This window comes from Carlito syrichta, unplaced genomic scaffold (genome assembly GCF_000164805.1).
Source record: "Carlito syrichta isolate Samal-C Ts95f unplaced genomic scaffold, Tarsius_syrichta-2.0.1 Scaffold126413, whole genome shotgun sequence".
Lineage (NCBI taxonomy): Eukaryota > Metazoa > Chordata > Mammalia > Primates > Tarsiidae > Carlito > Carlito syrichta.
In genome coordinates, this window is record NW_007070509.1 from 32,388 (window position 1) to 60,203 (window position 27,816).

The window sequence follows — 27,816 nt, forward strand, 5'->3', positions numbered from 1 at the left end:
TTTCTGTACCAGTTATGGTTTAAAAAAAAGAAAAAGAAAGAGAAGAAAATCCCTTGCCCATGTGATGAAGAATGCTACAACCTACATCTCACCCCAGTGAGACACCCCAATCCACCTGGCACTGGATCACACTATACCGGGCAGAGATAAAAGTTCTTTTCCTCTTGGGGTTTGCTTATCCAGTTCCCATATCCCATATCCTTCAGGCCTTTTTTGAAGTAGTTCTTGGCCGTCTCGTAGTCACGGGCAGCCTTCTTGGCCTCACCATAGGAGAGTCTCAGTAGATCCCTGCGGTAACGGAAGGAGCAGAGCTTCTTAAACAGAAGAAAAATGTTCTTTTTGGAGACCCGAGACAGTTCATTCCGTGGCCTGGAGAAACAAAAGCACTCATTATTCACCTGCGACCAGGAGAGTTGGGAAGCCCAGGGTGGAGAAACCACGGAGGGGTAGGGAGCACTCTGAGACCGGCAGGCGTGGGGGAACCTCTATTTCTTGGGCAACTCCCTAAGCCCAGCCTGGCTGAGTCTAGCCATCCCAGCTGCCTGGGGAGGGAACACACTCACAGAGAAGCAGCTCTCCCTGTCCTGCCCACCACCAGTTGGCTAAAGTGCAACATTGGCTTGGCTTTCGCTGCCCTCTCCCATCGCCGTACCCGTCCACGGTGCCTCTGGTCCCATCCAATATCTCCAGGTCGTAGCCGTCAGCCAGACACCAGTTGACGCTCGTTTCCTTAGTCTTCCCGGACTGCCTTTTGGAATCATATACACTGACCCGGCCAACCTAGGATCCCAGAAGCGGGAGAAAAGATGGAAACCTTTCATGGGTCAGATCTTGAAGCAGGGACTCGAGATTCACAGGAGAGAGGCAATGGGAGTGTGGGGCCATGATATTTCCCCTTTTCTTAGGATTCTGTCTAGCTGGGACTGAGCAGACTATAGAGATACGAACTCTACTCAATTTCAAATTAACTCCAGACTGAGACAAGAAGAAGGCCCTTGTCTCCAAAGGAGAAAATTCTTGGGACACCAGCAAAGGTTGCCCTTGCCTACCATGTACAGGTTTGCTCTGCCTTCGGGCTTGCTTGAAAAGGAGAAAAACGTCAAGGGAAAATCGAAGGGGATTTTAGCACCTTGGGATGGTTGACAATAAAGGGAGGGCGTAGTCCATCCTCAAATGCACTCCCATCTCTTGTCACACGACAGCAAATAGCACGGGTCAGGTGGCCTTGGCTGAAAAGGTAACCTGGGTACAAAAAAAGAAATGGACACGCCTGTGTTTGCACCAAATGCAGTTGAGAGGCAGAGGCACACGGGGATCTGGAGATACAAAATAGAGTAGTCCAGGCAGAAAGAGCTGCCTTGTTGGGAAGCACCTTCTAACTGTGGCTACCCAGGACATACATGGGACCTTTGGATATTGAAGCACAATACACAAGAGTCCAGCAAGGCCAAGGACTGTGGAAAATAAGGAGATGAAGACACTGCAGTTCTCAGTGGCTATGCTTCTTTAACTCATCTTGAAGAGACTAGCCCAGTGTGTCTTGACTCAGGGTTACTGCCTAGGCCGGCCTTCCAACCCAGTATGCCCAGAATCAACTACTGATGCCGTATCAAGCTCACTTTGGAAAGAGAGACGTCACTGTCAATACCTGGCAACGGAGCATATATAGTTTGCTGAGATGTGGGCACAAGGACAGACCAGTTCCAGACCCAAGGCAGGTCCCTTACCCAGTGTGACAGACTTGAGATAAATGGGCTGCAGGAAGTGGGTCAACAGTGCGCCTTGCAGGCCCAGCACGTTCCAGCGTAGGATTTTGTCACTACAGGACATGGTACGGAGTCTCTCCCCGAGCCGAATGCCATCCCACGTAGGCATAATGTCACTGGACTCCACAGGGATTGTGCCTTCCCCTATGTGAGAGACTTGGGTCAGACCCATGGGGCCACTGGGCCAAACCACTCCTTGGTGCAGCACTGATGCTCCTCAGGCCCAGGCACAAGCTACTCATTCATTCATTCTTCATATGTTTCACAGCACCTGCTCTGTGCCAGGCATTGTGCTTGGTGCCGGGACGCCAAATAAGATCCTGGTCCTCCTGCCATGTTTGTGGAGGTAAGAGGACAGAAAGGGAACAGGACAGACACTAAATAAGTAAACCAGTAGCCACAAGAGCTCTAGCTGCTAATGGCGCTCTGAAGGCTTTGGGGGAATCTGTGATGAGGGATGGCAGCGAAGCCTCCTGGGACAGGAGGGTTGGGGAGCTGAGACAGGAGAAGGAATAGCAGGAGTTAGGAGTGTTTCAGACGCACAGAATAACAGAGCAAAGGCCCCGAGGCAGCGAGGAGTTTGGTCAGGGAGTTGCAAAAGGTCTGTTGTGACCACAGCCTATGTGAGGGAGGGGGAGAGGGACAGCTCACGGCTGAAAGACCACAGCAGGTCTTGCTTTTATATGAATATGGTGGGAAACTACTATAGGGTTGCTTTAGAAAAATAACAGCTTTATTGAGATATAATGCACGCATCATACAATCCACCCATTCAAAGCACACAACTCAGTTGTTTTCAGAGTTCTGCAACTATCGTCACAGTCAATTTTAGAACATTCCATCAATCCAGAAAGAAGCCTTCTACCCACTGGCAGTCGCTCCTCATCTCCCTCCAACTCTTCCACCCCCGGCCCTGACAACCACGAATCCACTTTGTCTCTATGGATTTGTCTATTCTGGACATTCCATATAAATGGAATAATGCAATCTGTGATCTTTTATGACTGGCTTTTTTCATTTCCCATGATGCTTTCAAGCTCATCCATGTTGTGAGCAACCATCAGTACTTCACTGTTTTTATGGCCAGACACTATCACATCATTATAAGGATACACAACATTTGATTTATCCAGTCATCAGCTGATGGACGCTGGGTTGTTTCCACTTTTTCTAGCTATTATGAACGCTGCTGCCATGAACATGCATGTTCTAGTTTCTACGTGCACACATCTTCCTTTCTCTTGAGCATCTAGGAGTGAGGTGGGGGTCAGGTGGTAATTCTGCTTAGATTCTAGGGTACTTGGCAGGGACTCAGGACCACTCTGATGACTGCTGTGGTCTGCAGGCATGGATATGAGGAGGCCATAAGGAGACAGTAGAGGACAGGAGGGGAGCCAGGGACAAGGAAGAGAATCAGTAGACAACCAGGCTGGAGGGGACCCTTGGACTGAGTGTCCTCACCTGTCAGTTCCTCAGGGCTTGGCTCTGCACCACTTTCTTTCCTCTCCTCTGACCTCTCTCAAGGCGATCCTACATTCCCACAGCTGTGAAAACCCCACGGGAGGACGACCCCATATTCTTACCGCCAGTCAGGTGCTCCACAGAGCTCTAGATGTCCCAGGGCTACGGGCTACCTAACCAATACTCACAATGGAATCTTGATCCTTCTACAAGCCATCCCATCCACATCCAGACCTTTCCTGTCTTGTGAACAACACCTCAGTGCGAGTGACTGACCAACGGCAAAAGCCTGGCAGTTCTGCCAAGACCTGGGCTCCCAGGGCCTCGCACAGCCTTTGTGGGAAGGTGGGAGGGCATGTGTCACTCACCATTCTCTACCTTGGTGCGGAGCTTGCCTTGTTTAGGATTCTCAAAGACAGGGTAGTGGCGGGAATCTGTGCTTTCCATAGCATGGTCGCTGCAGGACTTGTCAAAGAGGGCACCATCCCCGCATGGAGCAGTGCTGCAAAATGGGCATCTGTTAAAACTCACCTGTGCAAGTGTCTCTTCAATGTTCTGGGGCTCAACACCAGCCAGATGTGGCCCAAGCAGAGCATATTTTCTGAGGCTACCATGGGACTGTGAGTGGGTAGCAGTGCATGTGAGGGTCATTCTGCACCAGGGAATGTACCTCAACCCAGAGTGGAGGGGGCTTATTGTGCAAGGTCTGACTTGTGGCCAAGGGAGCTTCCGACGCCCCATCCTGGAGCCTGGCAGGGTCTACCCGGCAGCCTCGGGGACTGTACAGACCTGATGTAGAGGTGGAACGACACAGTCTTTTTTATTTGGAGCTTTTCTCCTCCCTTAGCAGGCTCAAATATACTGTCTTTTGCAGTCTGGGGGTTGTATTTCATTAACTCGCTGTAGAGAAACCTACAAAGAAAAGGTCTGGTTAGGAAGATGGTTCAGTTCTGAGAAGAGCAGCTGTTCTGTCAGCTGATCTCCATCGGAGCCCCGAGTAAGAAAAAGCCTTCATGCTGTGGACCTTTCACAGCTCCTCAGGTGGAAGGAGATGGTGGGAAATTCTCCATGGGAGATCTCAGCCTTTCATAAAGCAAAGTTAGCCTTTCGGGTCAGTTTCGCTTCTGTCAAGGGCTCCTTGCTATGGCGGCTAAAGCGATTCTAGGGCAGAACAAATTGATTCAAGGACTACAGGAGGTTGTTGCTTCTCCCCCATCTCTCCCTTCATAAATTAAAGAAAAGGTGAAGTAGAGGAGAAGCTGGCAGGACCAGCAAGGTGCGCACAGGTCCTCAAATGGAGACGAAAGGCTGCCTCATCCCCAAGGCCCTGAGGACTACAAGGTCATTCGTGTTTTTAAAAAGGGACATAAAAGCAGCAGAGTTAGCAGGAAAAAAAAGGACAGCACTTAAAACAGGCTAAGTAGTGGAATGCAGCCCAGGTCACTGAGGGATCGATTCCCTAAGCCAGGTTCACGTGGATGCGCTGAAAGCCAAGGCTGCCACTGCCGCATCTGTGACCTGCCTGTCAGATGGGAGGCCGTAGCAGAGCCACAGTGCCCTGAGGGCAGCACAGCTGGAGCAGAGACATGGTGTTCTCCAAAGGGGCCATCAGTTCACTCTGGTCACTCACCTGATGAAACCTCTCCGGGAGATGATTTCTGCATGGCAGTCATTCACGGTTTCCCCCTTTAGGCTGAGAGAATCTCCTTTCACACAGCGATTCCCTAGGAAGGTGTTTAAAACAAAAGTGGAATAATCGAAGGAAAATGATGATGAATAGGGTAAAAGTTGTATGTTCTTAAAGCTCGAAGGTAGAAAGAGCCTCACTTTATCAGATCCTTGTTTCCCATATTCACTTAAAAACTCATTCTCACTCTGAATTGACCATAGCTGAAACGAAATATCGTTTCTCTCTGCCTTGGACTTACACAGACTCCAGGGAAGGATGAGAAGGACCCGCGCCCAGGCACAGATGGGAGGTACATGGCTGGATGGGCAGGTCTCAGAGCCTCACTCACCTGTCCCCAAGCTGATGACGACACCCATGTCCTCGGAGTCTTTCTTCATGACGATGGCGGCCAGGATCTTGCGGCCAAGCAAGGATGGCTGGAAGCTGTTGGTGAGGGTGTTGAAGCACCGGTGGCTCAGCATGGCTATCTGGTCGTGGAAGGTGCTGCCAGTGAGAGGAAGCTGTGGGGATGAGAGGTTGTGTCAGGACCGCAAAGTCAAGGCCGCGCCCACCATACTCCCAGTGGGCAGGGAGATCAAGTTCTACTTGACGTGAGAGTCATCTCTTCCCCTCACATCTAGTCTCCCAGTTGCATGCACTACTGAGGCTACAGGGAAAGCCCAGGAATAACTCACATGACAGCAAGTTAGCGGCGACTCCACCTAGAGAGGAGTTAGTGGGACCCCCCCCCAAAAAGAGAACACCAAAAGTAGACGTCTTAACTGTCTTTGGCTGTGCATCTGGGGACCTTGAGAGGAGGAGCATAGTTCTTCTGAGACTGGCCCCTGTCACTGGGGTTACCTCTGTGAAACCCATGCGTTCTGCCTTCTCATTTTCCCCAATCAATACACGGAGAGCTGCATCTGCTGCTTCCTGCTTGCCTTGCTTCTTGCTGTGTGCGCAGACGGCGGGGAACCAGCGACCCCCAACTTTTGCTTGGTAAACAAACCTTCAGGATGAGAAGCAGGGAATAAAGATAAGCACCAGACCTCGACAGTTGTTCCAGGGGAGGGCTAATTTTGCTTAAGTTGTGGCCAGTCTTGCAAACGTGGACCTGTCCATCTCGACAGCTCTGTTTCTAAGGCAGAGTTTCCCAGATTTTGGGCATTCATGAATTACATGATTTATGTAAATGCAGATAGCACTTGGACTGTCACATAACAAATAATAACTATTACTTAATATTTTCCTCTGAATTGACTCTTTAGAGCTGGGTACAGTGGCTCATGTTTGTAATCCCAATAACTTGAGAGGCTGAGGCAAGGAGGATTGCTTGAGGCTAAGAGTTTGAGACTAGCAACATAGTGAGATCCAAGGCAACAACATAGCAAGACACTGACTCTAAAAATTAAAAAACAAGACAAAACAAAAAACTAGCCAGGCATAGTGGCTTGTGCCTGTAATTTTAGCTCCTTGGGAAGCTAAGGCAGGAGAACTGTTTGAACCCAGGAGTTCAGGGTTGTAGACAGTTATGATCATGCCACTGCGCTCCAGCCTGTGACACAGGGAGACTGTGTCTCTAAAAAAATTAACCCTTTGCACACTGATGTCCCCTCTGAAGGGACATCATAAATCTAGCAAACTACTCGAATATCCCCTCTCAGGGGACATAAAGAGACTGGAGGACAGGGTAAACTTTTGCCAGAGCAAGTTTTTAAGAAATATATGTTTCCTTGAAGTTTTCCATTCAAATTGCACTGAAAAGCAAATAAAGAAATGGAATACATACTGAAATACATGTAAAAAACATCAGCTGGTGTTAGACAGGAAGAGAATGTGTGAAGAGCTTTCACAGTGGTGCCGACACATCTTTGTAGCAGAAGGTAGCGATAAAGATTGTTTGTTGTATAAGAAAGGCAGCTGTGGGTATACCCTTTGTATCATATGGCATCACTTGAGAAAACAGATAAGCAAGTCACTGTAGCCTTAAAAGAGAGCAACTTTCAAAGTTGAAGGCAAATTGTCACCGCACATTAGAAAAATATACGATACAAAATTTTGATAAATTTTGTCATAAATAAGTTCCTCAACGTCCAAAATGCCATTATAAGCCAAATATCATTACAATACAATAATTGGTTCCAACGCTATGCTATTTAATATGAAGTGATTCGTTTTTCGCTATTTGATAAACAAAGTATGGTCGAATTGCTGGTAGGTGATCTGTGAGACGTCTTTGAGTGCACAGGATTAAAAAATAAACAGATATACTCTTTTGAAAATGTAGACACCTGTAGGTATGGAAAAAAAAGATAAAAATGTAAACACATTTAAAAAGGAAACTTCAAATTGCCACTATGAATGAAAAACCAGTATCACTTGCTACAAATTGAAGGTGGCTATAAAACTCAATATGATAAAATCATGTTATTAAATTCTAACTAGATTCTCTTACCTGAAAAGGCTCTGGGCCTGTCCTACTATAAAGGAAGATTAGGAAGTATTAAAGGTGGTTTAAAAAAATATTGGCACCAAACTTGGACTTTCTTCTTAAGCAGAAATGAGAAGGCAATAGCTTTCTTCCTCGTGAATCATTGCTATCTAATAATACTGTCTGATTTTTCAAGTACTCAATTCCATTCCTCATTCACTTCCTGATTAGCTCAAGAGGCTTAACCTGGAGAGGTCAGCATGTCAAGGTCTGCCTCAGGCCAGAGGAACCAGGCTTTTCTTAGGGGAGTTATCTTTCGATTCCTGGCAGTCTTGCGAGCTTGAGACGGCTGTGAGGATGAGGAATGAATCTTAGGGCCATGAGCTCTCCTCTCCTGACCATGAAGTGCCCAGGGGGAGCAGGGAGGTGGCCCCCACCGCTCCTGGCTGGAAATTTCCACAAACACAGAAAGATCATGATGGAGCAAAACAGCTTGGAAATCTACCAGACAAGGTGCCAAGAGTCCTCACTTTCAACCAGATCCTAATCTCCTGGCTGGGAACACAGCTTTAGAAAATCCAACTGCACATAAGGGTCGGGGGGACCCAAAAAAACACAGGACTTATTGAGACGCTTTTTCCACTGCTTAAAACTGCTTTTGAACTCATCAATTTTTAATGTGTTTTAGTGCTTCTGCCATTTTTTGTTTCACCTCTTCTACACTGGCAAAAAATACTTCCCTTTGAGGCCTTCTTTCATCAGGCAAACAAAAAAAGTTGCTAGTGGCGAGGTTAGATAAATAGGGAAGGTGAGGCATGGCAGTCATGCCACTTCTGATAAAAAACTGCCGAATACTCCAGCCTTCCAAGTAGCCGGAACTACAGACGTGCGCTACCATGCCTGGCTAATTTTTGATTTATTGTAGAGACAAGGTCTCACCAAGTTGTCTGACTGGGTCTCGAACCCGCCGGCTCAGGCAATCAACTTGCCTCGGCCTCCCAAAGTGCTGGGATTACAGGCTGAGCCACTGAGCCCGGCCAAGATATAAACTCATAAGCACAAAGTTTTATATACGAATGATGTCTATTATATACATATATTTGATAAAGTTTGTTAATTACACAACTGGATTCCTTTAGAGCTGTACTGTCCAATAGGGTAGCCACTAGCCCCATGGGGCTATTGAATTAAAATTAGTTAAAATTAAATACAATGGATAATTCAGTGCTTCGGCAATCTGGCCACAGCTCAAGTGCTCAGTGACCACATGTGGCTTGTGGTTAGTTTTTTTAGTGGGATGAGTTGAGAAAGTAAAGACAATGAGAATGAACAATTTCTCTGCAAGGTTCGACTACAAGACAAGCAGAGAAATGAGGCAGCACCTGCAGGGAGATGTGAGGGGAGGGCAGGTTTTCCTGAGGTGGGCACAGGCATGTTTGCAAGTTGATGGGAATGATCCAACAGAGGGAGCTGCGGATGACAGGAGCGGGAAGACAGCAGAGGAAGGTCCTGGAGCAGGTGTTGGGAAGGGGACCCAGGACATAAGGCATGGGAGAAAGGGTGCTTCTTTCGAATTCACCAGCACATGGAGGGAGTGAGGTGGGTCATGGGAAGAGAAGGTGTTTCTCATATGATTATTGCTTGTTTTCTCCATTAAGTGTGAACTAAGGTCATCAGTTTAGAGGCAGGAACAGAGTGTTGGAGGAAATCTGAAGAGGTAGACATTTGAAAGAAAATTAAGTAGACAAATGCTGGGAAGGCAGCAAGCAAGTGGGAAGAGGGCAATTAACAGTCCTTTACTGAAAACCTTCAATGGCTCTCACTGCTTTTGTGGTAAAAGCACTGCCATGACCTACAGGGTGGCCCTTGAGGCCTGACTCCGCACCTCTCTACTCTCCACTCTCACCCAGTGCAGGTTTCCCTGAGCTCCTGGCCTTCTTCCAGGCCCTCTGTGAGCTCCCCTCTCCTTCCACCTGGACTTGTGATGTGCCCTTTGTCTAGAACTCCTGCTGTCTCTCTTAAGCCTTCTAAGGTCTCAGCTCAGGCATCACTTCTTTGGAAAGTCCCCCACCCTCTCCTTACTACCTCATGGTGTACTGTAATAGACTCTCACTGCAACTTGAGCCCTTGGGAATACTCATCAAAGGTGAGAGCTCACATTTCTTTAGGTGACTGCTGGTTAATATCTGGCTCCTGGTCTAACTAAGACAAGATGCTCCATAAATATCTGTTGAATGAATAAAGTAGAGAGACCAGTGAAGAGGCCATTGTGATAGTAAACCATAAGAGAAGATGGTGGCTTGGATGAAACTGCTGACACCAGTGGTGGAAAGAAGAGGAAGGTGTCTGGGATAGAAGGTGTTGGGATACGGCCGGGCTTGGTGGCTCAGCCTGTAATCCCAGCACTTTGGGAGGCCAAGGTGAGTGGATTGCCTGACTCCGTGGGTTTGAGACCCGTCCGGGTAACTTGGTCAGACCTCGTCTCTACAATAAATAAAAAATTAGCCAGGCGTGGTAGTGTGCGCCTGTGGTTCCAGCTACTTGGAAGGCTGAGGCAGAAGGATTGCCGGAGCCCAGTAGGTCGAGGCTGCAGTGGTCAGGAGTGTGCCACTGCACTCCAGTCTGGGTGACAGAGTGAGACTCCAACTCAAAAAAAAAAAAAAAGTGTGGGGATAAACAATGGAACTTAAGGATGGGTCAGCAAAAGGAGGTGAAGGGGATAGCGCAGGGCAACTGGGTTGACAGTGGTGTCATTTACTGAGATGGGAAAGACTGATGAGAAAAGAAGCGAAGGGGGCAAAAAGAAAGTGTTCTGCTTCACTCATGTCATGTTAGAGACATCACCCAAGTAGAAGTGCCCAGTATGCAGCTGGACAGAGGAATCTAGAGCACTGGGTGCTCTCTAGCATCTAGATACGAAAAGTCATGAAATGAGTTAAAGTTGTCAAGAAGCATAGAGAGAAGAAAAGAGGACCCTGCAGAACTCACATTAAGAAGGAACCAATGTGTGCTCTTGTATGAAATGATCAGTAAGCATAGTTACTCAATCAGCACCTTCCCCTCTCTATGCAACCTTCCTTGACTACCCAGAAGATACTGGCAACAGTGTCCTTTGTGTCCCCACCACACAAGGCATTCACCTCCGTCTGACAGAGTCCAACACTATGTTTTGGTTACTTGTCTGCTGCATACTCAGTGGCAGCAACTCCTCGTATCTTCAACCTAGTTCATAGTAAGTTCTTACATTCTGAATGAACGACCAACATGAAGACCTAGAAAGGGTTTCGCAGAAGACAAGGAAGAAGGACTGAGCTTAAGGAAGGGCTGAGAGCCAAGGATATGGACTAGCAGGAGAGCAGCTGGAGGGAGAATGGATCCTCTCCTTTCCTAGATGGCTTCAACAATGGTAGATACATCCTGCCACAGGGGAAAGGCAAGGAGGCCCTTTCTGGCTGCCCCCTAGTCTGAGTGTTATAAATTGGGTCATGCTGGTCAAAGGACTATTATTTTAATTATGTTTATAGAGCTCTTATGTATCAGTGAAGATTAAGAACCCAAAAGAAAAATGGATAAGCAGCTAGCAAAAACATGGAACCAACTGTGCTGCCCATCAAAACTGGACTAGATTTTTAAAAATGTGCTACATATACACAATAGAATATTATGCCACCATAAAGGACAAACTTATGGACTTCGCAGCAACTTGGATAGACTGAGAATCTATAATACTCAGTGATCTGTCAAACTGCATACCACTTGTTCTCACTCATAAGCAGACCTTGAACATTTACCATAATACCATAAGAAATGAATTGACAGTAGACAGAAACAGCCAGGGGAGGGAGGAAGAGTCACATAACATCAATAAGGATACCTGATCTCAAACCAAGAGAAGTGGGGACCAAAGGGAGGCCCAAACTTTACCTACACGATGACCACTTGTATACCTAATCCTGAATTGTACCCTACATCTTTAAAAGAAAAAAAGAAAAAAAAGAAAAATGGCTAAGGACAAAGGTGGTTCACAGAAAAGAAAATGCAAATAACATGTAAACATAAATAAATCAATGACATCACTTACTATTATACAGGCAATTATAAAATACCAAGATACTATTTCTATGAGCTTTTCTCCTTAATGACTTTTTTTGTTTTTGTTTTTGAGTCAGGAGTCTTAGTCATCCAGGCTAGAGTGCAGTGGCATAATCACGGGTCACTACAGCCTCGACTTTTTGGGTTCGGGCGATCCTCCTGCCTCAGCCTCCTGAGTAACTGGGACTACAGGCACACACTACCACACTTGGTTATTTTTTTCATTTTTGTAGAGGCACAGTCTTGCTATGTTGCCTAGGCCAGTCTCGAACCCCTGGGCTCAAGCAATCCTCTTGCCTCAGTCTCCTGAAGTGCTGGGATTACAGATGTGAGCCACTGTACCTGGACTCTTAGTGACTTTTGAAAATGGAAAAGCTAGATACCACAAAAGTAAAAATTCAAACAGTTAAGAGTATACAGTCAAACCATCCCTTTGATGAAAGATCACCTATCGGGTACGATGTACCCAAGAGGGGGTGGTGGGTACACTTAAAGACCAAACTTCTTCACTACTATACAATGCAACCAAAAACTATTTGTACTCCCTAAACTATTGAAATAAATAAAATAAATAAATAAAATAAAACATCCCCCTTCCCCAGGAGCAAATGTAGTTGCTAGTTTTAAAAAAATCCTTCAAGAAAATATTTCATACATATACAAGCATACTATTTTCATCTCTCCCCTTGCTTTTTCCCTTTGTAATAGACCTCAGAGATCATTTCATGTAGATGTGTTTTGTTCTTCTCTCTGGCTGTTTAGCATTCCTTAGTGTGGATACACCATAGTTTACTTAACCAGTCTACAAATGATGGACCATTTAGACCATTTATAATGTAGGAAAACAGCCCAATTGTATGGCAAGAGTGACACCAACTCAAGGTGAAACCACCATGGTGATGGATATTTGGTTACCGTATACCAAGGAGTCCTTAGCATAGATAAACCCTCATAAAGAAGTTTATCTAACCTCCTCAGTGCTCATGTGTTTCACAAGTCTGAGGTATGACCTGCTACAAGTTTTACCAGAAATGCTTGCTAAATAAAGGATATTTTCTGGAGGGTATGTGTGGAGATCTACTGTCTTGTGGCTGTTGGAGACATCACTTCTGTTCTTAAGTCCCTATTAAATGTTTATGGTGAGAAACTGGGTTTGTCGGTCTCTTTCTTCAGTCGCCCAGCTCCCTCGGCCTCTGGGGGTAGGTCTCTATATATACCTGCTCACCACAGAACATCTAGTCTTTTGCTATTACAGACAATGCTGCAGTGAAGATCTCTGTACATATGCTATGGATAATGCACGTGTGCGTGGATTGCTAGAGGTGGCATTGCTAGGCTGGAGGCACTGCTCTCCACCCTTGGCTATAATGCTGATGATGAGTTACAGCATTGTTTGTGTAGGCACAGGGTCAAAGTGTCAATTAATTTACAAAGTGAAGCTGAGCACCTTTTCATTTGCTACTAATTCATTAAGTTTCTTTTTCTGTGAATGTACAGTTCACAGACTGAGTCTAGTTTTCTCTTCGATTTTCTATTAAGGAGTTCCAGGAACTCCTTACATATTAAAGAAATCACCCCTTAGGGTCTCATGTCATGCAAGCAGTTTTTTCTCAGTTGGTCCTGTTACTACTCACCAATGTTCCTACAGTCACACTCTCCAGTCTTCTTCATCTATTACTTTTTGTTTTGTCTTGATTGGAAAGGTCTTGCCACTCCAAGATTCTAAAAACATCCCTGCTTTCTATTTAGTGATTTTATGATGTATGGTACACTGAAATCCTGGATCCTCTGGAATCTAGGTATATAGGGAAGGAGGCAGGCATCCCGCTCTGGTTTTTTGTTTTTTAAGACAGTCAGCACTTCCAACACCATGACTGAATCTCATCATCCCCCACTGATATGAAGCCTCTGTTTACAATGTACACACTTCCCATTTACATCTCTACCCTCAGGTGCTCCACTGACCTGCCTTTCTAGCTACATGCCAGTATAACACTATTTTCACATTTACTAGAGCCAATATGCTTTATTACTCTGATTTTCCAGAATTTTCCTAGCTAGTCTTGCATATTTATTTTTCACATGTACTTTAGAATCGAGTTTTCTAGTTCTAAAATAAATTCTTTTGGTGTTCTTAATGGTATCACATTAAATGTAAAAACTAATCTGGGGAAAGCTGCTATCTTTAAAATAGATGTTTCTATAGATAACAGAGTATTTCCCCCCCATTTAATCGTCTTCCTTTATACCCTTCATTAGCACTTTATGTAATGTACTGCCCACATATTTCCTACAAGAATGTGCCTAAGTAGTTAATCTTTTTAGTTGCTGTTGTAAAAGCGTATTTATTTCCACTGCATTTTCTAATTTCTGCATACAGAAAACCTCTTGATTATTACATATTAATAATGTTGTAATCCCCTGCTTTGCTAAATTCTCCTTTGTCTCTAGTGTTTCTTTAGTTTTCTCATAGTAACCCAGGTTATAATCCATCATTTGCAAACAATCATAACTTTGGCTTTACTTTCTTCTTCTATTTTTTTGGAGTTGGGGTCTCCCTCTGTTGCCCAAGCTGAAGGGCAGTGGTGTGATCCTAGTTCATTGTAGCCTCGAATTCCTGGACTCAAGTGATCCTCTTACCTCTGCCTCTCAACTAATCTTTTTATACTTATTTCTTTCTTTTGACTGATTACATTGGCTAGTAACTCCAGAATAATGTTCAGTAATCATGACGCTGACATCCACATCTTCCCCAGACTTGAATGAGAACAGTTCTACGTTCATCATTAAATAAGCTGCTGGCTTTTGACTTCAGATGTGAATTTTTACCATGCTAAGGAGATATTCAATCATTTCTATTCTACTGGCCAGTTGGTTTAATCTGAATGGATGCTGAATTTCACTGAATGCCTTTTTGAAATCTCTGGAGATGACTATGTGATTTGTCTCCTTTTATCTATTAAGATGGCAAATGTATATATCCTAATAATAAATAGACTAATCTTTGCACTGTGCTGATACCATTTTACACATTTTAGAATGGCAAAGGTAAAAATTCAGATCAAACCACATTTGTGAGGGTGCAGCCAGGGAAGAGCCATTCTTATGCAGATGGTCCTTGACTTACAATGGTTGGACTTATGCTTTTTCACAACTTTACAATGGTGTGAAAATGATGCGCATTCAGTAGAAGTTGTACTTTTCTGAATTGCGATCTTTCCCTGGGCTAGCAATATGCTGTACAACACTCCCCAGCACATGACACAGCCCCTAGTCGGCCATGAGACCTTGAAGATAAACAACCAATACCCTACTGTATATTAAATGCATTTTTGACTTATGGTATTTTCAACCCATAATCAGTTTATTAGGATGTAACTAATTCCATCTTAAGGAGCATCTGTACAACGTTGGTGGAAACATACACTAGCATAACCTCATTGGAAGAAAATATGGCAATCTTTACTAAAATTTTAAATGCTCATAAACACATTACTGCAGCACTGTTTATAATAGCAAAAATATGGAAACAATCCATGTGTTGATCAATGGGAGCAAGTTAACTATATCATGATAAACCTGGGCACTGTAACACTATATATGCTGTTATGTTAAAAGACTACAAGTACAGGGTGATAGGAAAAGCTCTCTAAGATAATACTGCTATGTGTAAACAGCAAGCTATAGTTCAATGCATATATGTACCTCTGTGTAATAAACAGGGAGATACACTTGCTTATAGTTATAGAAAGACACGCAGGAGGAATATATAATCATGTAGAGTTAATAGATTTTGATGTGTGGGGAGAGAGAGAGAGAGAGAGAGAGAGAGAGAGAGAGAGAGAGAGATGAGTTGAGAGCTGGGTGAGAGAGAGAGAGATGAGTTGAGAGCTGGGCCAAAGGTTGATTGAGAATGAGCTTTATATATTTTTTATTTTTGAATAGTATTTTTATATTGAATAATCTATCATCTATACAAAAAAAACTTAATATACAAAACCTATGGCCCCAAATTTTATTACTAAAAATTCATACTGCAAACAATTTTACACTTGTAAGCAAAGATATACAATACTGCAAGAGCATTCTATTAGCAAGACCAAAAACAGCCTAAATGTCATTGGAAGTTGGTTAAATAAGTTTTATGCCAAGTAAGAGCTTCTGAGGTAATGGCAACATTCTATTTCTTAAACTGGGTATAGCATATGGGTATCCATGTTAGAAAAGGCCTTTCTCTTACTTAATAAACAATGGGGGGGGCAAAAAAAGAAACAACTTAAAAATTATAAGCATCTATTCAATGAAATATTATACATCTGTGCAAGAGTCTGGTAGATATATGTATGCTGATTTGTAATGATCTCTAAAACACTTTAGTAAGTAAAAGAGTCACAGTATAAAACAAAAGATATAATGTATACTTACTTTTGTTTAAAACAAAAAGAAAATGCCAGTTACGCATAGAAATTTCTAGAAGCACTCAAGAAACTGGTATTGTCATGTACCACATAACACTTGGTCAATGCATATGGAGCAGTGATCCCCTAAGATTATAATGGAGCTGAAAACTTCCTATCGCCTAGTGACATTGTAGCCACTGTAATGTCATCTAGTGTAATGTATTACTCCTGTGTTTGTGGTGATGCCAGTGTAAACAAACCTATCACGCTACAAGTTGTACAGTATGTAATATCTGTCAATAATAAATAAGCTAACTGTAAAGCAGCCTCAGGCAGGTCCCTCAGGAGGAATTCCTCCTGAAGGAAGAATTCCAGAAGGCGGCACTGTTATATCATAGGAGATAACAGCTCCGTGAACGTAGTCTTTGAAGACCTTCCAATGGGACAAGATATAGAGGTAGAAGACAATGAATGATATCGATGATTCTGGCCCAGTGTAGGCCTAGGCTCATGTGTGTATGTGTCTTAGTTTTTTCTTCTTTTTATTTTATTATAGAGATATGGGTACAAGTCAGGATCAGGGACATAAGTAGTCTAGGTGCAGGTGAAGTTTGGGCCTCCCACTGGTCCTCACTTCCCCTGGTTTAGGATCAAGTACGCTTTGTGATACCATGCCCTTCTGCCCTTCTCCCTCCCTGGCAGTGTCCCACGACGGCCAATCCCTCCCTTGTAGCATTGTGACAAATGTTCAGGACCCACTTATGTGTGAGAACATGTGGTATTCAGTTCTTTGTTTCTGTGATAGATCACTAAGTAGGATGAACTCTAAATCCATCCTGTGTCTTAGTTTTTAAGAAAAAAGTTTAAAAATTAAAAATTAATAAAAAAACCTTACAGAATAAGGACATAAGGAAGCATTTTTGTATCTCTGTACAATGCATTTATGTTTTAAGCTAAGTGTTAAGTTAAAGAACAGTCAATAAGTTAGAAAAATTAAGAAGTTTATAAAGGAAAGTTACAGTAAGTGAAAGTTAATTTACTATGATAGGAAGAAAAATATTTTAAAATCATTTAGTTAGCCTAAGTGAGCAGGATATATCAGGCCCACAGTAGTGGACAGTGATGTCCTAGACCTTCACACTCACCCAGAGCAACTTCCTGTCCTGCAAGCTAATTCATGGAGGTGCCCTATACAGGTGTGCCATTTTTTAATCTCTTATACTGGCTTTTTAATGTACTTGTTCTATGTTTAGACAGATACACAAATACTGACTGTTGAGTGACAGTTGCCTACAGTATTCAGTACAGTAACACGCTGTACAGATTTGCAGCTAGGAGTGAGCAACCAGTTGTAACATTTAGCCTGGGTGTGTACTAGGCTGTACCATCTAGGTTTGTGCAAGTGCACTCTATGATGTGCTCACAGTGATGAACTCATCTAGTGACACATTTATCAGAATATGTCCCCATTGTTAAGCGACCCATGACTGTGATAGTACAGGGGTCCGGGAAGGGAAACTATAAGTCTGAGACAGAAATGAGACTTTTCGTTGTACCCTTTTGCCATCAGTTTGAATGATTTTCTATGCACATATATATTCCTTTAAAGTTTAGAATTAAAAAGATGAAAAAGGATCATGCTCACTGCAAGCGTGACTACATTCACTCCTGGCTGATTCCCTGTTTTCTAAGAGGCTGTGGAGACAAGGCTGGACTTGTTTCCCTCAACTTGCCCCTTCGGTCATTCACAGCTAACACATATCCTTTTTACCCCTGGGTTACAGGCCACCCCCACCTGGTGACACATGGCTGTAGCCAGGATTGGGATACTCACTTGGGCTCGTGAGGAGGTCCAGACTGGTCAACCAACTTGAATTCGGCAGCGAAGCCATGGGAGCGGGCGTACTCCAACAGGCCGCCCACAGGGTTGGTGTTCAGGTACCTGACGAGCTCACCAATCCTCCTGACCTTGTTGGGCATCATAGACTCCAAGTTATCCAGTGAGTCCATGTTTGCACCTCCGAGCTAAAGGAGAATTAGTCAAACAAAGAGGACCCACAAACACTTCAGGAAACGCTGAGGGACTCATAGGCAATACTAAACTGCTCAGCTGCTAAAAACAACCTGTCTCTTGAGTAAGAAAACGCCCCACCTGGTCATCAGAAGGCATTGAGTTGGTCGCCTCTGCATGCAGGGCCTTCATGGCTTCCTCTGCGGCCATCTGCTTTGCCACTTTCTTGCTGGGGGCACTCACAGTGGGGAAAGTTTGGGCACCCACGGCCACGCAGTACTGGAACCTGCCAGAGGTGAAGGGAGGGGGATTAAGGTGGCTTTGACTGAGGAGTGTGACCTTGCCACTGTCGAGCTGTTGTCCTTTTCTGCTGGTAATTTCCTGGAGCACAGCACCTCTGTGCAGTCACTTCTCATGCAGCCACTGCCTTGAACAGCCAGCATCTCTTAGCCTAGCTGACCTCTTTCCACAAGTAAGCATCCACCAGGTTTCACGCCCTCCAGGCACCCTTCTCTCAGACACATGCGTCTACAGACCCATAGGCAGAGAGCGTTCAGGCCTTGCACCTTTTTGTCCCACCAGGCTGCATACCTCCCTCGTGGTTGTTTCCTTTGAGTTCCTAATCCCCAATTTTCTGCTTCATAAGCAGCAATCAGGCCCTCCTTTTCCCATTTTGAACAGGACAAATTGCTTGGTGAAATATTTTGCCATCTTGAGGAAGCAGGAAGGAAAATGCGTCTCTTTTTGAGAAAACCTCAGCAGAGATACAGTGTCTATGGGACATACTTGGGCTCGTGGGCGGGGCCTTCTTTGGATAGGAGACGGAATTCACAGGAGTTCCCCAATTTGTGCATACACTCCAGCAATGTAGTGACGGGGCTCTTCCCAGAAAATAAGGATGTTGCTGAAGGGGCAGTGGGCTGAGACTCTGCAGTCTAGAGAAAATGAGAGATGAGAAAACAAAACTAAGAAAACACCGGTTAGTCCACCACAAAGAGGTATGGGGATGGGAGAATGTCTCCAGCCATCTAAATGTTAAGGGGCTGGCTTTCCTAAGGAAAGGGGTTGCTGGGATTCCAGAGAAAGGGCGACTGATGTAAATGTCCTGGATCTCAGGTCTCATCTTCTAGAGAGGACACTGGACACGATCATCTTTCAGGTCTGTTTCCACTCTGAAATTCTGTAAATCCAGTTAAATTGGGAGAGGGCAAGAAGGGGGGCTGGGACTGAGAGGAGGGAAAGAGGGCTATGAGGTGGGGAAGAGGGAAGCATGGGAGGCTGACAGGGAGAGACAGTGTCAGCTGTTTATGCTGGGTCAGTTACGATCCTGACACAGACAGAGAGAGCTGATAGCCTCCCAGAGGGCAGGGCTCCTACCTTCTCTGAATCCTCCATGGAATAGGGGGATGAGTCTTCCGATTTTCCACTGTCCTTAGCTTTGGCTTCCTCAAGAAGAATTGTCATGGCCTTCATTGCTGCATCCTGCTTGGCCACTTTCTTGCTTCCAGCTTCAGCTGGGGGAAACTCTCGGCCACTGATGACAACCTGGAATTTAAATCTTGACGGAAAGTGATTAGCTATGTGAACACTAGTCTAGGCCATCCCATCTGCCCTTGCCAGACAGTTCCTGACCCTGAAATTTTCTGCCATACTGAGAAGCTTTTGACTTGGGGAGATGGAGGGCAGGACAAGGAACTGCTATTCCTTTACAAAACAAAGCAGCCAGTGACTCTCCCCCCATAGCTCAGTGGAGCAAGCACTGACACAGGTGACATGAAGCTAGCTCAGGAAAACCCACTATCTCATAGCAATGGATTAGGATAAAGCCCATACAAAACACGATGAGCTGAAGACCATTACAGTGTTGTGAGCAACCAACAGTCCTCCATACTAAAGCAGCTGTGGTGGGCTGGCCTCCTCAAGGGAGGGTCCTGAAAGACAGTGGGCTTCTTAAGGCCCAGTATCATACTCCCCAGCTGCCTAGAGGGATCAGACACCTGCCATCTATCAAGGGCCTGTTTCTATCCCTAACCTACCCTCAGATGTGTATCACTCAAAGTTTGTCATGAGTCATTCCATAGCTCTATCTTTCCCAAGCCGGAGATGAAAGAAATTTCCCCTTGTTATGTAGAAAATAACAAAGAATTTATACTAGGTCTTTGGACTTAGCCTAGGCTTCCTTTGTTCAAGCTTTCAAATTTGTTCAGCTCTCTGCTCAATTTAGGATTTTATTTAGAAAAGTAGGTCAAATTTCTTATTTCCTATGTCTTCTGAAATATTTGAATGTGGCACGGATGAATCCCAAACCCCACTGTGTCCCCCAGCCCCAGGGAGGAGGGGTAGGAAAAGGAAAACGATGGCCAGCCCACCTCTACCCCAAACAGAAATGAACCAGTTTCAGCCCTGCCAGCATCTGGACAGACACATGCTGTTTTTTTAACAGCTCTCCTGAAATGCCAACTTGGTGTCATTAAGACAGTCAAGATAAGGAGTAAGGGCCATAGCCAGGAATCATCTCCCCCTAAAGACCAGTCTGGGTAAATATAAAAGTTAGTGGGATCCCCCCACACCTCTGCCTCTCTCCCTAGCTGCAGTGGTCTCAGCTCTCTGCTAGCTCCTGCAGCAGTTTTCTGGGCCCACCTGTCTTCCTTAACCGCCCACTGGCCTGCAGGACCCTCTAGTGCCAGGCATAGCCAGCATCTACGAGTGAGGCAATCTCTGATTGCACAGCGCAGGAGCAGCCCCAAGTGCTAGCCTACCCATCTGTGCAGAGGAGGTATACAAAATTAGAACTGCCACCTTCAGCAGGCAGGCAGGCAGGCAGCCGTGCACACTCTACACCAGCCTTTCCTCTAGGAGCTGTATGGGGGGAGCTGGACTCACTGCTGCTTAGCAGCACTGCCCACCCTCGCTCTGTGTGCAGCCTGCCCAACCCACCTGCTCCCGTGCCTCTCTCAGGAACTGAGCTTGGGGAGGGGATGTCACACAGAAGCAGCTGGGAAGGGAGTTAAGTCTTCATCACCTCTGGCTATAAGAGGCAGGCATGACACTAACACATGGCAACCTATCACGTCTAAAGGAGCGTCATTTCAGTCAACAGAGTCAACCTCCCCCTTATTAAACCATGACTCCGGCTGGTCCAAGGTCTATATTCCCTGCTCAACATCTGCAGAAAGGGCCAAGCAAGGGAGATTCAGTCAAAAGGCAGAAGGGAGGAGGGTAAAGACAGGGGCCACTGCTGGCACTGCTCACACATCAGCTGAGACTGCGTCAGGAGGAGGAGCACTTGACCCCAACCCTAGGTGCAGTTCCTGGGTGGTCTCTTACCGAGGTTCATGGGGTGGTCCACTCTGCTCTATCAGGTTGAACTCACAGGTCTGACTAGCGAACTGAGCATACTCTAACAGCCCGCTGATGGGGTTCTTCAACTGGCACTCGGTCAGTTTCTTGTAGGGTGAACACCGTGGCAAGCCATGACTGTAGAAGGAGGGCATCTCCATGATGGCTCGAAACTCACCTGGTGCTGAGCGGATACTATTCAAGTCATCTGGGATGTCATCTGTGGCCCACTGGCCATTTTCAAAGTCAACATACCCTGCTTTTGAGGGGCCATTGTTATAAGCAGGTGGTTTCAGTCTTATCGGTTCTGGTCTGGCCTCTTGCCCGTCCTCTAACTTTATGACAGGTTCCTGTCCATTCTCCACTTCTTCTGTGGTTACGACGTTAGTTGAAGCATTTAACATGGGTAAGTTACAGGTGAGGAGCTCTGTGCTTCTTTTGGTCTCAGGGGTAGTGGTTGGAGTGGTTTCGGGAGCACTATTTGTATTTCTCTTAATCTGCATCCTCTCTCGCTTCTTGTCCGTCAGATGCCATATGGGAGGGGTTGTCCCTTGTCTGTAGACATCCCCCTGCCTTTCCAACTCAATCAGCACAGCATTTACATCTCGGGCCTTGGTGAGGCCAATATTTTTAGCCAAATTCAGGGCAGAGGAGTCAGATACATTAAACAGGTAGTCACAAATTTTCTCCTTGATTTCAGCCATGTCAAAAGGCTCAGGAAGGTCTTCCAGAACAGATGTGGGGTTACTGTCTTCAGTTTCCTCACTGGGGTCTGAGTTTGGGGTTTCCTGGCTACAACTCTCTGGTCTCACGACTCTGCTGTGCTGGTTCCAAACCTGATCTGAGACTGCAGTTCTCCACAGAGGGGGTGTTCCTGCTTCCTGTTGCAGCTTACCCTTCTTTGCCAGAGAGTATAAAGCTCGATTGATTTCCTTCTTAGGGACCCTGAGTCTCTTAGCCAGCTCATGTGCTGTTGTGGCCTTGCCTTCTTCAAGCTCCTCCACGAGCTTTAAGACCCTCTGTTCCTGATCCTGGCTGATGCTCAGTTCCTGGAAATGTAAGGAAAGCCTATTAACATCTCTCCATGGCGGAATCCTGCCACGTGGAGAAGGATGCTGGAAACGTCTCTGGAGCTGCTGACTTCCAGGATGCACACTCCTGGGAACACCCCAGATCTCCACTTGTCTGCCCCTGGCAGGTAGCCCTGGAAGTCTTGGCCAGAGTCCCGGCAGGAAGGGTGGCAGTGATGGTGTCTGCTTTCCAATCAGGGACGCTTCTGGGCACTGCCCCTTGAGAAATTCTATTTGCTGGAGCTGGAAACTATCAAGGTAAGATCCTGACCGTGGCTGCTGGTGTCTGAGCGTGCTGTGCTCATAGCCTTGAGCTGGACAATGGCGGTAATTGTTGAGGAAACATCCCTGCAGAATAAGACCACGGAAACAAAAGTGAGATCGGGCTGCAAGGATGGGCCTGGGGAGTCCCCTCCTGTCCCTGCCAGGGGGAGCTGCCCCTAATGGCTGAGAAGGTGACTGAGCCAGGAGCTATGACCCAGCCAGGGTGACTCACTCATCTTGTAAATACTGCCTAGGAGCCCACCAGTGGGAACAGGTGGTAAAACACACAAAGCTTCCAGGAACACACAGAGGTTCAGACACCTTGGCCTCACCCCTCCGGCAACTTAACATATTCTTTTTCCTTTGACAGAAGTTTAGAAAGTTAAGAAAGTGCACCACTCACCAAAAACACTACCCATTTGAAATCAGAAAAACAGAAAGAGAACAATAATCTGAAAATGCCAAGGGAGCAAGGGGACTAAAGATGAGGCCACTCCTCCTTCTCGAGTCAGGCTCATCACTGTACATGCCCTCTGGACTATCATCTGGATGACCAAGACAAAGAAGGAAAGGGAAATTCATTGGTAACACCCAACCCCAGTCCTCCAAGGATGTAACAGCTCCCTAATAGGGACAGCCTCCACATGCAGAAGATCATCCCAATAAGATCAGAACTCAGCTGCAGGGGAGCTGGGAGGTTTCCTTGCAAAAATGGAACACTGTCCTCACTCTTCGGTGCGGGACCCAGGATCAGAACAGATACCAGGGACGTCTGCCCAAACCACCCTGCTCACCTGTGTATGGCGCTGGCAGGTTCTGCTCCCACCCCTTCAGCCCAGTGCCACCTTCCCTTCTACCTCCCGGTGGTACCGTCAGTATACTTTCTGAACCCCGATGGACAGGCCACAGGCAACCCGTATTCTCACATGCACATTTACCAGAACACTGAGCAGCTGTGACCCCCTTCCCCACCCACATATAAGCCAGTGCCCACAGGACTGGGGGCGCATGAACATCTTGTCCCCTTTCCCTGGGGCTTGCAGACTTGATGGGGAACATCTAGCAACAGCAATTCCCCAGGCGAAGTCTCCCCGCTCTCCTGAAGGCCACTTAGGCAGCTGGGATCCCTTCTTCACGAACTCCAGCCTTCTACTCCCCCACAACTCCTGTCACAACTGGCGGGTTTTAGCATTCTTGCTAATCACTCTCACGGAGTCCCCACTGCAGGCTTCCTTAGCTTCTGTCCCAGTGACCTCCATCTGCATCTCTCAGCCACATGCCTGGCTTGTCAAGCTCCTCCTTTCAGCCTCACCATTTCTCTAACCCAGGCCACCATCAGGAACTCAAATCCCTGAGCTCTTTTCCAGCAGGCTGGTCAACTTTTACTTTGGAGGGCCAGAGAGCTCTGTCACTGTAGTGAACAAGCAGTCACACACCATATGCAAAACTTTATTTACAATTTATTTACCATGAAACTTTATTTACAAGAACAGGTGGCAAGCTGGATGTGGCCCATGGGCCAGAGTTTGTGGATTCTTGCTCTTTTCTGATGGCAACTTCCCGTGTTTCCAAAACTCCCTCTATTCACTCTCTGGTGGAACCTGCTCTTGCTGGGACCCCACTGTAGCTCACGGCCAGTTCCCTTATCTCCCCAAGGCCCACTGTCCCCTGTTCCTTCTCTGCGGCTTCGAAATGGTACTAGAGAAGGACACTGACTTATGCTAACAGGGCCTGCATAAACTCCTGCTCTTGAACCTCAGTTGGGGCCTCACTGTTGGGTGGTCAATTCTGTTCAACAAACACACATTGGCTCACTGCAGGTGACATCCTCTTCTTTAAACAATCCTCCTCCCAGGTCTGGCGACACAGAACCAAAGGTCTCCTCTTACCTTTTCCCCCCTCCTGCCTGTCTCTGTCCTTTTCTTCCACCTCTTACATATAATCAGTCCCGGGGTTTTGTCTAAGAACTTCTTTTCCCTTTATAATCTTCTGCTAAGTTGATTTTATCCACTCCCCAACCTAAACTAGCCCTCTTAAGCAACAGCGCTCAAATCTACTATCTCCTGCCACTACTTTATGCTATTCAGCCTAAGAGCTGAATTTCCAACTATCTAGACAATTTGTCCACTTAAGTCTTCTGCCGTAACTCAAGTGCCACATATTCTGAACCAAATTAATCAGTCCCTTCAAACCCAGCTCCTTCTCCTGCTGCTCTTATTACTGCTAATGGCATCATTCTCCTCCTAGGTTATTAAGACCAGAAACCTGAGTCATCTTCGCTGCCTGCTGCCCACCTTGTCTAATCAGGCAGTTGCCAAGTCCTGTCTTGTCTTGTCTGCCACCTCTGTGTGTCTTTTCAGTGTGTCTGCTTCCTGTCCCAGCCCCTCATTACCTCACTTGGGCTCCTGCAAGCGCTGCTCATCTTTCTATTCCTCTACATGCCAATCCAAGCGGCCGCTTCTTGCTTTGCTGCTACCTAGCACAACTCTGATCCTTTCCTTATAGAATTCCTTAAATGCTACCTTCTTCAGCAGACTTTGACCCCACCTCCCCCAGGATCAGGGGTTTCCACTCCCTGAGCTGCTCCCACTCAGCATCTGTTACACCACTTACTTTACTACTGATCATAGCTACTGTATTTTTTTTAATGGCACACAATTAAAACTACACTGAGATACCACCTAACTCGTCAGAATGGCCATCATCAATAACTCAAAAAATAACAGATGCTGGAGAGGATGTGGCGAAAAGGGAATACACTGTTGGTGGGAGTGTAAACTAGTACAGCATCTGTGGAAATCAGTGTGGCAATTCCTAAAAGTTCTAAAAATCGACCTTCCATATGATCCCACAATCCCCCTACTGGGAATATACTCAGAAAAGCTCCGGTCACTCTATGAAAAAGATACCTGCACACGTATGTTTATTGCAGCATTGTTCACAATAGCAAGAACATAGAACCAACCGTGTTGCCCATCAAAAGAGGACTGGATTTTTAAAAATGTGAACATATATACAATGGAATACTATGCACCCATAAAGAAGAACAAAATCATGAACTTCGCAGCAACCTGGATAGAATTAGAGTTTATAATACTGAGTGATCTCTCACAGAAACAAAAAGCCGAGTATCACATGTTCTCACTCATAAGTGGACCTTGAACAACTACCATATTACTATAAGAAAAGGATTGAAAGTAGTGGGAAACTGTGGAGGCAGGGTGGGGAGGTGGGATTGACAGTAGTTGATATCTGCCTGGGGAAGGGTGGGGACATACCTCATCCATAAGGGTACCTGCACGGCGAACATTTGTATACCTGAACTGTACCCCACAGTTTTAAATGAAAATTAAAAGAGGGAAAAAAATGGCACACAGATTGCAGAGTATCTGAAAGGTAATTAGCAATATCAGGTGTCCGAGAAAGTATACTCAACTCTCCACTGCAATAGTCCCAATGTAGTACTGCTAAGGGGCTGCAGATGAATCCACAGTGAACTCCTGGGGTACAAGGGCATCTGTGCCTCCCCAGCACCTGGCACAAAGTTGATCCTGAACCAACATCTGGAATTAATGACTGCATGAACAAGACACCCCTACACAGTCATTTCTCTTTCCTTACCCATCTTGCTGCCTCGCCCCACCCTGCACATACATACCCCCATATTGCTAGGGACAGAGACAAACGTGTTCGGAGGGATCGGCCGGCTCACACAGCTCAACACGGAACTTTAGGGATTTTCTGATTAGCTCTTTGAGTGACCTTGGGAAATAGAACTTTGTTTCAAAGTGGCTAAAGTTTGTTTCTGGCTAAATACTTTCTTTAAACTGCTACTCTTGGCCAAAATCTGGAAAATATTTGAAAGTCCATCTATAGAAGAGTTAAATAAATTATGATACATTCATGCTATGGAATAGTTTCAGTCTTTAAAAAGTGTTGTATCTATTTGTATTCACCTGGAGAAGATTTTGTAACCATATGATGTTAACAAAACAACAAAAAAAGCAAGTTGAAGAGTAACATATATAATCTTTTTTGTAAACAAAAGGGAAAAAAGCATGAATGTCTGTGTGTTGTGTGCATGCTAGAATGCACACAGAGACCAGAAAGAAATGATACATGAATTTGTTTAAGGTTATTTTAGGACAGTAGAATTAGAGGATGAGGAGATTATTTTTTCTTTTTATCCTTTAAATGCCCTAAAAACCAAGCGACCCCTTGAAAACAGCCATTCCAATAGCTGCTGCGTGGAAGTGAGAGCAAGGAAGTGAGATGCCAACCTGGTGGTCACTCCTAAACACCTCGACACTACCTTTCCCATCTCATGGCTATTTACTGTACAAACTATGTAACAAGTCGTTTCACATTCATGGTCCCCCAAATTTCACTTTAATCGAATCATATATTTAGGAAAGAGATAAGCTCCCCCTCCTTGCCTTTTCCACATGGGTTCCACAGGTTTTTTGGTTGTTTGTTTTTGCCATTATCTAGGACAGAAATGACCATACATACCCTAAGTAAAATTTACACAGTAAAATTTACCCTTTTTGGTGTACAATTTTGTTTTGACAACCACTATCATCACAATCAAAATACAGAGCATTTCTATGTCCCCATATAGTTTTCTCATGCCACTCTGCAGTCAACTTCTCCCACCCTCAGGCCCTGGCACCCACGGGTAAGTTCTCTGTCCCTATAACTTTGCTTTTTCCAGACTGCCATATAAATGGACCACAGAGTATGTAGCCTTTTGAGTCTGGCTGCTTTTGCTTAGCACAAAGCATCTGGGAGTCCCTCCACGCTGCTGCATGTATCAGTAGTTCCTTCCTTTGTATTGCTGAGTAGTCTTCATTGTATGAACGTATCTGTTTATCTACTAACCTGTTCAAGCACATTTATTTTTCCATTTTTTAGCTATAATGAACAACTGCTCCAATTTTCTCCTACAGGTTAAGGAGGGCTAGTTTTAATTCCCAGAAGGCCTTCAGGAGGTGGAAAGGGTGCAGAGCGGAGGCTGCTAAAAATAACGAAAGTTGTTCCAAGTGAGGCTAAAGAGGGGATGGCCAAGGAGCCCTAACAAACAGAAAGGGAGAGGGGGTGACTGCCAGGACTGGGGCTCAGATCTTGCCACTGGGACAGGGGTGCACTCTCCCCACGAACCCTCCTCCATGCACTGCTCGGCGCCGCAGACTTCATTCGCATTCTACGGAGTCCAAGACGCGCGGTCTTGCTGGGCAGGAAGACACGCACCGCGCCGCGAAGGGAGGCTGAGAGCCGAGGCCCGCGGCCGAGAGCCCCGCGGTGCGGCCGGCT

The 27,816-nt window shown here is 45.6% G+C and overlaps 1 protein-coding gene across 1 annotated transcript in view; it reads right to left on the minus strand.

The window, feature by feature from the left end:
- Positions 1-27,816, minus strand: part of ADAR (adenosine deaminase, RNA specific) — a 46,473-nt gene continuing 18,657 nt past the window's right edge. The window contains exons 2-15 of the mRNA XM_021707797.1: positions 21,158-22,587; positions 19,208-19,388; positions 18,617-18,765; positions 17,972-18,116; positions 17,654-17,844; positions 5,758-5,905; positions 5,246-5,417; positions 4,858-4,951; positions 4,017-4,139; positions 3,596-3,729; positions 1,728-1,910; positions 1,130-1,242; positions 653-780; positions 1-369 (exon numbers count right to left, since the gene is read on the minus strand). Coding sequence (XP_021563472.1) covers positions 132-369; positions 653-780; positions 1,130-1,242; positions 1,728-1,910; positions 3,596-3,729; positions 4,017-4,139; positions 4,858-4,951; positions 5,246-5,417; positions 5,758-5,905; positions 17,654-17,844; positions 17,972-18,116; positions 18,617-18,765; positions 19,208-19,388; positions 21,158-21,873 — 2,715 coding nt within the window. The 5' untranslated portion in view covers positions 21,874-22,587 and the 3' untranslated portion in view covers positions 1-131. The remainder of the gene's footprint in view (positions 370-652; positions 781-1,129; positions 1,243-1,727; positions 1,911-3,595; positions 3,730-4,016; positions 4,140-4,857; positions 4,952-5,245; positions 5,418-5,757; positions 5,906-17,653; positions 17,845-17,971; positions 18,117-18,616; positions 18,766-19,207; positions 19,389-21,157; positions 22,588-27,816) is intronic.